The sequence below is a fragment of the Coffea eugenioides genome, chromosome 1, assembly GCF_003713205.1.
Source record: "Coffea eugenioides isolate CCC68of chromosome 1, Ceug_1.0, whole genome shotgun sequence".
Lineage (NCBI taxonomy): Eukaryota > Viridiplantae > Streptophyta > Magnoliopsida > Gentianales > Rubiaceae > Coffea > Coffea eugenioides.
The window spans coordinates 41,736,119-41,748,439 of NC_040035.1; the positions used below are offsets into that span (position 1 = coordinate 41,736,119).

Consider the following 12,321-nt stretch of genomic DNA (forward strand, 5'->3'; position numbering starts at 1 on the left):
GAAATAGAAATTAAATTCCGTCTAAATGACGGTACAACAAATGTCTCATTGAGATCCAAATAAAATCCGGTCTTTAACAATAATCTAAAAACTCCAATTGCCTCAACTTGAACTGTTTTGCCATCGCCCACGCAGATATATCTTTCACTATCATTGGGCTTTCGGCAATTCAGGCAACCCTGCATAGACACACTGATGTGAGTTGTTGCACCGGAATCTAACCACCATGTGTGTCTAGGTACCGAAGTTAAATTAACCTCAGAACAAACCAAATTAAGAAGCATACCTTTCTTAGCACGCCAAGCGTGATAGTTGGTGCAATGCTTCTTTTGATGCCCTTCAGCCCCACAGAAGAAACAACTATTCTTTCCCTGATCATTTGATTTCTTTTGTTGTTTCTTTTGTGGCGCTGTACCTGCAGCTCCTTTTTCCTTCTTTCTTTTAAGTCCCTTACTTTTATTATTAGTGGTTGACACCAGATGGGCACTTTCTGTCTGCTCTTGCTTCAACCTTTCCTCTTCCTCTACACAGTGTGAGATGAGTTCATTTAGAGACCAAGTCTCCTTTTGACAGTTATAACTCACCTTAAACTGGCTAAACTGTGTAGGAAGAGATATTAAAATCAAATGCACTAGTAACTCTTCAGAGAGTTTCAACTTAAGTGCATTTAATTTCGAAGCAAGATGAGACATCTCCATGATGTACTCTCTGATATTGCCTTTACCACTATATTTCATTGAAACTAAGCGTGTCAAGAGCGTACTAACTTCAGCCTTTTCGTTCTTGACAAACCTTTTTTCAATGTCCTGAAGGAACTCTTTAGCGGTTACAGTCGTTTCTGACATTGTTCCCCTGAATGCTTCTGGAACGGCCTTTTTAATGATCATCAGACACAAGCGATTTGATCTCTCCCACCTCTCATTATTTCTCTTTTCATCAGAGGTACTTTGATCTGTAAGAGGTGGGGGAGAATCATCCCTTAACGCAAGGTCGAGATCCATTACTCCAAGTACTATCAAGAGATTTTCTTTCCAGGACTTGAAGTTTGTGCCATTCAGCATAGGAATATTATTGATGTTGGAAGTAATATTTGTAAGATCATTCGCAACTGAACAGAAAACATAACATAATTAAAACAAGCTCACATAAATCAAAACAATAATAAATTTAAATAATGGTAGTCCCATCTCAAGATACCGATATTCCATTAATATTTCGTCTTTGGACAAAAATATTAACTAGTGAGTGATATCTTGGTGCAGTAATAAATGCTGATAATAATAACATGTCGAAAATAAATTTTCCTTTGGGCCAATTTATAAATCACATGTAAAATCCAAATAATTATCACGCATTTATTACCACAAGTACACATGTAATTTCATTAAATATTGACCTTCCTTTGGGCCGATCAATATTCATAAAATTACTAGTGCCCAACTAATTATATTTTAAAATAAATTAATTTCCATAATAGAGGTCACTTTGGTGGCATATTATTTCAATTAATTTATTCCAAAATATATATAATCATACCAATATTCAAATTTAAAATTATCCAAATAAAACAAAAATTTTGATCAAAGTCAACTTTGGTCAACTTTGGTCAAAACGTGGTCAAACATGGTCAAATCAATTAAATTAAATCATGACTTATTGGACCAAAGGTCCATATCCATAATTTGACCCAAAATTAACATTTAAACCCAAAAATTTTCTTGAAATGTACTTTATAAAAAAAAACATATTTAATGGGCCACACATATGAATTTTATAGGGCTTAAATGTCCTATTTAACTTTATTAGGGTTTACTTAAATTAAAGAAACCCTAATATCTTTAACATAAATATAAGCATATTTGTTCTTAAAAAAAAAAAAACAAATCAAAGAAAATTCAAGTATTAACCAAATCAACCTATAAAGATTCAAATTAAAGTCCGGATCTTTATACAAGGTTTTATATCCAATTTGGTTATAAAAAAAAAATTGACTATTAGTACAATCAATTATAGGTTTTACTCGGTGGAACCCGCATGACTACTACAATAGCAATAATGGCCGAAACATGAAACTAGCAATAATGATGGCAGGACATGAAACAATGAATCAGCAGCCATAGCAAAGCAATATATTAATGCCTAACAATTCGTGGAACCCACTAATTGAAAAGTTGACCGAAGACCAAAAGCATCAATCCAGAAGCTATTTTGGTTCTGAAGCATCAATTCGTTCTGAAGCTATTTTGGTTTTTTTTTTTTTTTCGGCTTTTAGCATAGCAAAACAATGGCCCACAGAAGCTTTCTGTTTCGGCTTTCTACTGTACAATCAATTAAGATTCCGAAACATGTGCCAACTAGCCACCGTATGCTAAGACAAATTCTTCGGATGTAAAGGTCAATCGGCCATTATATCAAACAAACTGATTGGATACAAATAAACTTAAGAAACATCATAGTTCTGAATCCATGTATCGCAGCAGAAGCAACCAAGATCTTGCACATATATGATCAAACCAGTGAATCAACAAGACTTGAACACATAACGGTCATATATTTAATAGCATCAAAGTCCGCAACTAGCAACCATGAAAACAGAACTAATAGTAATAAAAACTATGAATTACTAAAACAAAATTATTTCCTAATAACCAACCATATGGGCTCTGATACCACTTGTAAGGGTGGTTATCTAAATTTAACCACTGGTGAAAACCATCACCTATTGAACCCAAGAACTATATGGCGATTATTAAGAAATAAATAAACGATAAAATAGCGGAAGCGTACCTGAATCCATATTGATAAACTTGATACTTGAATTCCTAGAGATTTGGGGTGGCCTTCCAGGTCAACAGGTATTCACCGATCCTTTGAGAGAGGCCTTTAGTTTCTCTCTGGTATCTTTCCTGACGATGGGATATCAGAGAAGAGGTATTTTGTGGTATTAGGGAATACGACAACTAAAACGATACCTGTGACCTGGGGACCATAACCCTATTTATAGGTAACATTCCTGTTACCTTTGGAGCCCTATTTCAGCCCATCATTGAAATAGGAGCCCATAAGTTTCTACACATAAAAGGGCCCACATCCTATTAGATACATTAAACCCAAACTATATTTGATCACTTTAATTGGGTTTAACCTTAATTGACAGTTTGCAATACATAATTATTCACATATAAGTCCAATGTTGGATTAAGGATCCAACAATAACTTTATTTATATATGATGTAACTTATTTTCAATAACGTGTAGTTTTAGAATAAAATTTTATAGGTCCCACATAAATTATTAGAATCGAGATATAAGATGAAATTTGGATCGTACAAATTTTTTTGGCCAAATCTTAGCAATGAACTGCCAGGAACGGTTGTCCCGCTCCCCAATGCATGAGTTGGCAAACAAGACATTTGTGATTTTGTGTTGCTAGGGTCAGTTAAATTATCGGCTCCGATAAGGCGATTCTCTGTAGACATAGCAGCTTCTGGGTTAGAGTTCCAAAGTTCCAAGAACTCGGATCTGGAGTCTAAAGTTGCTCTGCCTAGTTCCCAAAACGAGAGATAGGCCAAGCTCAATGGAGAAGTTGCAGGTGCTCCTAAGGCATCCTATCTTCTGCAACCTGTTCTTGCTGCTAGTTTATGTTCAAGCATGTTCAAACCTTGCTATGGCTGGTTCCATAGTTAAGTTTCTTCCAGGATTTGAAGGACCCCTCCCCTTTGAACTCGAAACCGGGTGAGCCACTAAGTATAACATATATATAATAACACTAGAAATTAACATTGATCAAAACTTAGAAGAAATAGTTGATCCATTTTTTGATATTATCAGGTATATTGGAGCTGGTGAATCAGAGGATGTGCAGCTCTTCTACGCTTTTATCAAGTCAGAGTCAAATCCTCAATCGGATCCTCTTATCATTTGGTTAGATGGAGGCCCTGGCTGCAGTTCATTTATTCCACTTTTCTTTGGGATAGGTGAATTCTAATGCCTTACACTTTGCAGTAGGTGTCACAAAAAAAAAAAAGAACAATTGCGGCACTATTTTGATCTTGATTGCGTATAATCTTGAAACTCTGCAAACAGCCTTTCTGGTTGAAACTCTGCAAAAAAGACAAAAGACGTTGTTGTCTGGTTGACGAAGCTTTCTGGTCTTTTGTTTTGTTTTTTTGGGTAAAAGTATTAATTTTATTGAATAGCATCCATTTGTCGCCAGTAGCAACTGCTACAAACATCTGTACAATAACTAACTACACGTTCACATCAAATTAAAAAGTCCAAAATATATAATAAAGCTTTTGAAAAATGTTCCTAAAAACAGGTAATTCAAATGGAGCCATAATCTTTATTTGTCTTTAATGTTCAAGTGCCAGCATTTGATCAAGTCACTGGCCGTGATTTTCTGTTGCAGGACCAGTAATTTTGGAGCCATTGTCGTTCGACGGCACTCTGCCCAAATTGGTATTAAATCCCTCTACTTGGACCAAGGTAAACTCAAGAATTGAGTTTCTCTTTTCTTTTATTTTATTTTCCTGCGAGAGAAAAAGAGATTTAAGTTGATGAGTATATCTTAGACTCATAGAAGTGTTATTTAGCATTTATTATGATGTGATGTATCCTAGATGAAAAGGTTGTTGAGATACATGTATAAATAAGGTTCCAAAATTTTTTTTTTTCAAATAATGTTCAAATAATCTTTATCCAAACAAACGTAACTTTCAAGATTAAGAATTCGAGTTGACTGCAAGATTGAGAATCATTTCTTGTTACTTGTTAGGTTGTAAGCATCATCTTTCTGGATTCGCCAGTTGGAACTGGTTTTTCTTATGCTAAGACTGCAGAAGCTTCTCAATCTTCAGATTTTCAAGCCTCTGATCAAGCTTATGAATTTATCAGGAAGGTACACGCCCATCACTCCGCTAATTAATGAATCATAAGGCTTCATGGAACGTTGGACAATTACTAACAAGGAAAATGCCATACTTGTCTCTAGACCCTTTATTATGCAAAAAGACCAGTGTACTATCATTTAATTATTTTCCTTCTGAATAGCGGAATCCTGCGTAGCCCTCCCAAAATTGCCTCCATTGGATTCAAGTTCTCTATGAACACGGTTTTGATTGTATAGAACAGTTGACAGTGGAAGATGAATAAAAGTTACATCAATAATAACTGGCTATGGTAGTTTCGACAGTTAGCATCATGGAAGCCATAGTAGAGGAGGAGCTCTTGCATGGGGAAAGATCCCAAAGTCTCATGAAATGTGGCAATCTCTAGAATGGAATATCCCACTCACAGTGTTTAGTTAGTGAAATGTTCTGATATGGACTCCTATGATAATTAGTTTAACATGTATACTGAGATATTCTATCTCTTGTATAAACTTGTCCAATATCAATGAACTTACAGTTTTACCTTGAAAAGATAGTGGAAGATGACTAATTTTGAATTTGATGCTTACAATTCAATTTTGGGTACAAATTTCAATAAGCGAGGCAATTTATTGTCTTTTTGCATGTTGTTGTATCTTAATGTCTACAATTGGTTTGCTAGTGCCTATAGTACACAGTGCAATTACAACTGCCAATTATAGAGGCTTGGGCAGGCGATATTTGTTGCGTTTTTACCCATTTGAACCTCGAGTTAAAAGCTTAATTTCCCTTGAAATGGGAAAGAAATTATAGTTAAAAGATGTTTACCTTTGACAAGATTGGTTTTGATAGTTGATTATATTGCAGTGGCTACATGATCACCCAGAGTACAAGTCGAATCCATTCTATGTTAGTGGAATCTCGTATGGGGGCATTCCTGTTCCAATATTAACTCAACTTATATCAAATGGTAAGATTTTTTCAATGTGGCTCTTTACCCCGGGGAAGTTTTTTGGTTGTGTTGCAATCTGATTATTGAAATTGTCATGCAGATACATAGGCATTGTAAGAGATCTGAATATACTATAAATGCTTTCTGTAAGCTTGTAGTATATGCGAAGTCTCTTTTGGTAGGAATGTAGTTGCTACTTTAAGCTAAATGGGTTTTATTAACATAATGCAGAGCTTTAAGAGGGGGAAAAATGGTTAAAAGTTCCCTCAGAAATTTGCAGGCTTTTTATTCTTTTCTGTCAATATGTTAAGTTATAAGACGCTCCAGGATAAAGCAAGAAAACGTTTCTTTGACCAGTTCAGAGTTCTACATTATCTCCTGCCAAAAGATGATCAGTTGAAGTTTGCTAAATAAGGAGAGTATAGGATCAATGCTTTGTTGCTCTATGACTATTAAGGCACTAAAACTTACATGTATTTTGGTGTTATTCCAGGAAACGAGGACGGCATTGAACCACGTATTGATCTTAAGGTCTATACCTTTGATGATCTTCTCTTTTCTAGTCTACCTAATCTTGATTGATTACATACTATTTGGAGAAAAATTTACCATCCTGAGTTTAAAACCGAGATGTTTTCATTTATGGCTTCAGGGATACATACTTGGAAATCCACAGATCAAGGTTTCAGGACTTCTGAACTATAGGGTTCTGTTTGCTTATAGGATGGGGCTGCTTTCTGATGAACTCTATGAGGTAACTTATTTCTTTTGTTTGTTACCTATTGATATCTTAGAACACTGTCATTTGTCACATGCATTCTTACAATGTAAAATTACCTGTGATTTTCTAAATGACCTGCATATTTACAATGCAGTCCTTGAAGGTTAGCTGTAAAGGGGAATATGAAATCATAGATCCCAGTAATGCAGTGTGTTCGAAAAATATGCAGGCATACAATGAGGCAAGCAATCATATCTATGCAATTTTTAATTGACTCTATTTTAAAAATTAGGCAAGGCCTAATGGATTTACTTAAAGTGCCCCCTAAACTCAAGAAAGAGAGACAGAGTTAAGGATCATCAATATAACGTTCCTGAATAGTGTAATATCATTTGAACAAGAAGTAATTTATTGTAACTTATACAATTTCGTAACAGAGTTGCAGTTAATGTTAGGGGCTTACACAAGCAGTAATCGAACATCATACTTCTGTTACGAAATTGTAGAAGTTAACAATGAATTATGGTTTATTCAAACAATAATACACTTTCCAGAAACGGTTGTACTAACAATTGGTTCCTACCCCTTCCCTTTAATTTGTGGGCCACAAAGGTGAAAAGGTGGGAAGAATCAGAATAAAGGAACGGGCAACCAGAATGATGGTTAATAATTTGCTTCTGCAGTTGGTGGTTCGTAATATTGACAATCAAAATATCTTGATTCCCGTATGTCATCCCCTTTCACGAGAGCCAAATAAATTATTTACTGGTGGGAGATCCATTATGCAAATGTTGTATGAGAAGTTTGAAGAGCTAGACGTTCGGGAATCTACTCATGTCAAATGTCGAGTAAGATACTACTAGTATTGTTCTATGTAAACTCGTGGATAAGAGCATCAGTTCTTGGTAGCACAACTGATCGCGTTTCTTCTGTTCACTGGCAATCGTAGACAGAATGGACTATGCTCCTTCAGCACTGGGCTAACAACAAGAGCGTCCAAGAGGCCCTCCATGTGCGAAGGGTATGTCTAAATCGAGCACTATGGTATGTAGCATTTGAATGCCGAAGCAAGCCTGAACTGATTTCTGTAATCACATTGCAGGAAACTATCGGACAGTGGTTAAGCTGCAACGGTACCTTGCCATACACAAAAAATGCAGTGAGTGTTATACCATATCTTGCAAACCTTAGCACTAAAGGTTATAGATCCCTTATATACAGGTTTGGTACCTAGCTCTGAATCTTGATGCATGTAAGTTAACAGCAGTGATTTTAAGTACTGAAAGTGGAGTACTTTGTGATTCAGTGGTGACCATGATCTGTTGGCCCCGCACATTGAAACTCAAGCGTGGATAAGATCTCTAGATTACCCAATTATTGACGATTGGAGACAGTGGATTCATGAAGGCCAAGTTGCCGGGTTTGGTTCAAAATTGAACAATGTTTCTTTTCTTGATTACATCACCATTAGCACGAGATAAAAAGATGACTTTACCCAACTCATCTAAATTTGTTCTGTTTTCCTGCTTCCAGATACACAATGACCTACGCAAATAAGATGACATTTGCAACAGTGAAGGCAAGAAATTCCTGTTTCTATTGCTTCAGTGCAAGATTTGTTCACATGGTAACGACTAACAAGAAGGTCAGAACATTCTTGGGACTAACTGGCACCCCTTTTTTCTTTTTTCTTTTTTGGGTGAAGGGAGGAAGCCATGTTGCTTATATGTTCAAGCCTGCCGAATGCAGAACTATGCTTGAGAGATGGATATCGCATCAGCCTCTCTAATCAGTTGGCATATGGATATGAACATTTTTTATGACTTCTGAGCATCAAATGTTCCACTCTTAAATATAAATTATTGTAACTTTGGGTCATGAGACGCTTCTACTCTAACTCTCCAATGGATTGCCTTCTTATGGAGATATGATTAGTGGAGAAGTGAATAAAATGTAGTAGTTAAAATTGGAATCACGTTACGCCTCCAAACATTTCTATATGACTGCTGAAGCTTTTACTTTGAAGATATGTCATTGAAATAAATTTCCTCTATTTTGCAATAAATAAAATTTTGAATTCACAGGAAAGTACCGTTTGCCAAGGAATTCAAATATTAAAAAAAATTGTTACTCCATTAAACATGAATGGAGGGAATCTACCAAAGCTTTTAAAAGATGAAGTGGAGTAGGAAAAGGAATTTCTTATACATAATTGAAAAGCAATTTTCTTGAGAATACTTTAAAACCAAAAGAAGATCAAAAGAAGAAATCTCTCATGTCTAGAACTGATCTAATCACTTTTTAAGCAAAACCACGACTCAAAAGTACCTTAAAAGTCTTTTTGTTTTGGGTAGCCATCGAAAGTTTACACTTGACTCACATTTGAGTAGATCCGATCTTTAGAAATTCAGTGGGTCAAATTATGTTACCCATCTCACCAAGTGGTGTGGCTTAATTTGGACTACTGAATTTTTGATAATTGGATCTTCCAAGTTTTGGTTGAACGTGTTAAGGGCAATAGGAGGCATAAATCGCGCGATGGGCGTAGGGAACTAAAGACAATATGCCCAAGCAAATATGTGGATTAAGGGAGTGATTGAATTTTGGTGTATTCTTCTTTTATTCAGCATGGCATGCAATTTTTTTTTTTTTTTTTTTTTTTGTATATGAGTATGAATATGCATGGCAGTTGACAAGGGGAAAAAAATCACTGAGCTATATAGAATAAGGTTGATAATCCAAAGTGTGTCAAACTTCAGGGCAATGCAAAGACTTCAAATCCTTTGCATTACATGAATTTGGCAACGATGATGATGATGATGTACCTGGCTGCTGCAGTAGATAGCAAAATCACAAATTGTAAAGCGAGGTATTCTCTACATTTTCGAAAAATCTAACAACTTGTAGGTTGAAGTTTTGTAACTTGATGCTATATCTTTTTGGATTCATCACCCGTGGCTTCTGATGTACTTTCACAAAGTAATTGAAAGCAACTAAAACTAACTTTGAAGCAGAAATAGGTATTGCAAAGATAGATAAATTCCTCAAGAAGATACTACTAGAGAAAATGTGGAATAACCTTACATCGCACTTCAACAAAAGCATTAAACCACAGAAGAAACGTGCTAGATTATTGATACATAATTAATTATATCCTAATTGAGCTGAAGATAAAATTAAAAATGCCATGGATGCACAGATACCAGGTGCCAACTGATCTTGAGAAATGTTTGACATGTTCTTGATATTCGTCTTAATTTTATTTCTACAGGAAAACTTGATGATGAGGGCTACCATAACTCGCAAGGTGGAGGCAAATGGAAACTCAGCAAAAGAAATCTCATTGTTGCCAGAGGAAAGAAGCGGAGTACTCTCTACTTGATACAAGTCAAGTTGGGAAAGAAAGAAGTGAATGCAGTTTGTAATTTCTTAATTGACTGACTTGGATATATGGGCGAAAAGAGGATTCAGACACTTGTTCGCAAACAACTTCTATCTTAAGTTAGAGATAATGTACTTAAACCTTATGTTGACTGCATTTATGAAAAATAACATAGAGTCGCATTTTTAGAATTTTTCTCCATCTAGAAAATTAAATCCGTTAGAGTTGGTGCACATTGATATTTGCTATATCAAATATAGGTCTCTTGGTGGTGACGTTTATTTTGTAACTTTTATTGTTGATTTTGCTAGAAAAGTTTGGTGTTTTGCTTTGATATCCAAAGATCAGGTTTATTGATTTACGTAATTGGAAGTAACCAATTAGGTTTACGACGAAACCTAGAAATCGATCACTAATCCAATTTGAGTACCTCTACAGGATATACCTCAACAGAAAACTGAAAAGTAACGGCAGACCTCGACAAAAAACTGAAGAGTAACGGCAGCAAGTGATTGAGTTCAATAGTTCCTCAAACAAAATTATTGACTCTAGCATAGCAAAGTTGAAAGAGAAATTGATAAGTAATTAAAGTGTATTCGTGCTGATAATGGTGGTGAGTACAGGAGACCGTTTGAAAGTTACTGCAAGTGCCATGGGATCGGATTAGAAAAGACAGTACCAAAAACTCCTCAAGAGAATGGAGTAGCAGAAAAGATAAATAGATCCATCACCGAACGAGTCAGATGTATGCTCTCCAATGCTAAGATGTCAAAATCCTTTTGGAGCGAGGCAATGAGAACAATAGTTGATTTGATTAATCTTTCTCCATCAATTCCTCTAGATGGTGATGTCTCAGAAAGAGTATGGATGAAAACAGATATGTCTTTTGAACACTTGAGAATTTTTGGTTATTAAGCATTTATTTATATTTTCAAAGATGAGAGATTAATTTTTCTTTTAACATCAATACTATGGGTCTGTTTGATAACATAAAAAAGTGCTGAATCTGAATTTTTTCAGACATTCAGATGTTTTGAGTGTTTGATAAATGAAAATCTATTTGCTGAACTTGTTAAGCAGTGCTGAACCTGTGTGTATTTTTTTCAGCACAAGAATCCTAACTGAATGCTTAATTCTGATAAGAATCAATAGAATTACTTCAACTACCTTATCTTATTTACCAAATCTACCATTGTTTGTTAATTATGTTCAAAATTCTTATCTGATTAAATAACATAATATTCTCTATCTAACGATTTTTAGTTTCTTTTTTCTCCCTTTTTAATGACTTTCACATCTTCTCCATACTCCTCATATAATATATTTTATCTTTTATATTAATTTGATTTAAAAATAAATATTGTCATTTTCATACCTAACAATTTTAAACTAATTAAATCATAGATTCTATTTCTTTTTTGAATGAAAGGATATAAGGGCAAAATTGTCAAATTAAACTTATTAAGCATTCAGTTATAAATATTTATCAAACAGTATAAATAGGTTTAGCATTAAAATTCAGACATTCATATATTTTTTTCAGTGCTTAAAATTCAACAAATTAATTGTTTCAGTATTCAGATTTTAGATTTCAGACTTCAGACTTCAGATTCAGTTTTATCAAACGGAACCTTATATCACTCACCATTACTTTTGTTACATAATCATGTATCACCATAACTATATAACAACTTACATATACCATAGTCACCAGTGAACTTGGCGAGCAAGACCACTTTAATAGTTTAATGTATTTTTCATGTGAGAGTTGCAGAGCAGTAGCCGTCAATAGCTGGGTTAAACAGTTTCAAATTCCATTTTGGAACCACTCTCCCACAAAGTTCCCCGCTTTGTATGGGATCTCTCTTTTCAAACTCTTAAATAAGTTCTTGACTTTCAAACCAACTTTTCTTAGGCAAATTGGTCACTAGAAGAGATTTAGACCTTTTGTGGGTCAGATATAACATCAAAATAAAGAGCTAAGACAAAGTTAAAACAAATCCTCAGACAGTGACAAGCATTTTAAATCATCAAAAGGGTGAATTTAAGCAGATAACTACTAAACAATACGCCAAAACTGTAGACAATACGAGGCGCAAGAAAGACTAAATAATAGCATTCCTTTGTTTGTATATGATACATGTTTGAGCCTGTAAGAGCTATGCTGTATAGTATCTCAAATGAATTTCAGCTGCATCGAGTAATAATCCTACACTATCCAACATCTACCATGAGAAGCATGCACAAAACACACTTCAAGCATCAATTCAGAATTACCACAATGACTATTTTCTTCTCCCTCTATTTCCTAAAACAACAGGAAGATGAGCCTAGGCATTTCAGCTAGTACTATCAACTTGTAGCAGTTGGCTGGGTTTATTGTCCAGCGTCTTGT

General features: G+C 34.9%; 1 protein-coding gene across 3 annotated transcripts; it reads left to right on the forward strand.

The window, feature by feature from the left end:
* The first annotated feature begins 3,444 nt into the window (after positions 1–3,444).
* LOC113759405 (serine carboxypeptidase-like 2) lies at positions 3,445–8,516 on the forward strand. Of its 3 annotated transcripts, none has more exons than XM_027301983.1 (14): positions 3,445–3,735; positions 3,832–3,977; positions 4,412–4,488; positions 4,778–4,900; positions 5,739–5,841; positions 6,317–6,354; positions 6,476–6,577; positions 6,699–6,785; positions 7,228–7,392; positions 7,494–7,565; positions 7,647–7,765; positions 7,851–7,964; positions 8,078–8,189; positions 8,294–8,516. In XM_027301983.1, the coding sequence occupies exons 1-14, from the start codon at positions 3,578–3,580 to the stop codon at positions 8,303–8,305; spliced, it is 1,428 nt and encodes a 475-aa protein (XP_027157784.1). In that variant the 5' UTR covers positions 3,445–3,577; the 3' UTR covers positions 8,306–8,516. The 3 variants fall into 3 exon arrangements, with proteins under 3 accessions (XP_027157784.1, XP_027157779.1, XP_027157791.1); XM_027301978.1 differs by having other exon boundaries at positions 8,078–8,123; positions 8,250–8,516; XM_027301990.1 differs by lacking the exon at positions 4,778–4,900 and having other exon boundaries at positions 8,078–8,123; positions 8,250–8,516.
* Positions 8,517–12,321: the final 3,805 nt, after the last annotated feature.